Source organism: Dendrobium catenatum, unplaced genomic scaffold, assembly GCF_001605985.2.
Source record: "Dendrobium catenatum unplaced genomic scaffold, ASM160598v2 original_scaffold_86848, whole genome shotgun sequence".
Lineage (NCBI taxonomy): Eukaryota > Viridiplantae > Streptophyta > Magnoliopsida > Asparagales > Orchidaceae > Dendrobium > Dendrobium catenatum.
Genome location: NW_021405289.1, coordinates 1,369 through 2,651, shown reverse-complemented (window position 1 = coordinate 2,651; position 1,283 = coordinate 1,369). Strand labels below are relative to the sequence as shown.

Here is a 1,283-nt window from a genome sequence, read left to right as displayed (position 1 = left end):
TCCTAACCGTGCTAGAAGAATGAACGCCGGCGGCCACAGCTTCGTTATCATTCTCCTCCTCTATATCTATATAATCCTCCTCCTCCTCCTCCGCCTCCGTCTCCGCCTCCTTAAATCCCGCGTCTTTCCCATCTCCCTCAGCAGGACGGCTCATCTCCTCCGCAGCAGGGAAACTTTCCTCTTTATGGCGGTTGAAGCGGCGGCGGCGGCGGCCGGAGGGACGTGATAGGGGCTCACCGGATTCCTCAACGGCGTCGAGGATTTGGTGTATGAGATGGCGGTTAGGGGATGCGTCCCAGCGAGCCCAAAAGCTCTTGTAACAGCCGAAGCAACCGCAGCCGAGTTCCGGTGGGTGCTGGCGTGTATTCTTCTTTCCGGCGACTCTGTCCTGTCCGGCGATTGCGCCTCCGGAAAGAAGGTAGGCGAGCACTTCTTTCTCTTCCGGAGAGAGGGCCGCTGCTACGGCAAGGATAGCGGCTGGGAGGGCGGCGAGGAGGTCGAATGGGGAAGGAGGTGGAGGTGAAGGGTGAATCTTCTTTCCTTTTCCGTTGTAGAGCTTCTTCATCCCTGTTTTTTTTCTCTCTCTCTCTCCCTTTCTCCCTTTCTTGTTCTCTTAAATTCTGTAGAATTTCTGATTATTTGTGGCGTGGAATCAGAAAAGTGGAAGAAGACGATAATGGATTTATATGCAGAACGGAATCCAATTCTCTGTCAGAAACAATAAATACTTTTTTTTAATTAAAAAATTTGTTCATGTACCCAGTCAAATATATATATGGAACAAAGGCGGTGCGGCCCGGTCAGAGGAGACACGTGTGAAATATATTTATATATTTATAAATTAATTGCGAAAAATAATTGTAGAATAAAAAAAAAAGATTTTTCCTTATGTAGAAGCCCATTAATAATTTCGAAAATAGAGAAAATATTGGCCATATTTTTCATAAGGAGAAACAGTTGTTCTACAGGACAGCTTGTACATGAAACTAGGCAAGTAATGACATTGACAACTGTGAAACTCTCACTTAATAGGCTGAATATCAGGAAATTAATATGTTGTAAAGAAGGAAAGTGAATAATAAAAATATAAATGTGATATTTTAATTTGAAAAAAGATTTATGTAAAGATATACTTATTAAAATAAGTTAAAATTAAGCTCAAAACTTATAGATATATTTTAAGAATTATGCTATTTTAATTACTTATGTATTACACCAATCTTAAAATGTATTCAAAGATGGAGGATTATTATTAGAATATACATCTACTCATGTATTTAAGC

At 41.3% G+C, this 1,283-nt stretch overlaps 1 protein-coding gene across 1 annotated transcript; it reads right to left on the bottom strand.

Annotated features, from left to right (window-relative positions):
- Positions 1–4: 4 nt before the first annotated feature.
- On the bottom strand, positions 5–721 carry LOC110098456 (the record flags this gene model as incomplete). Its single annotated transcript, XM_020825299.2, has 1 exon — positions 5–721. A coding segment is annotated over exon 1 (561 nt), but the record flags the coding sequence as incomplete, so codon positions are not given.
- Positions 722–1,283: the final 562 nt, after the last annotated feature.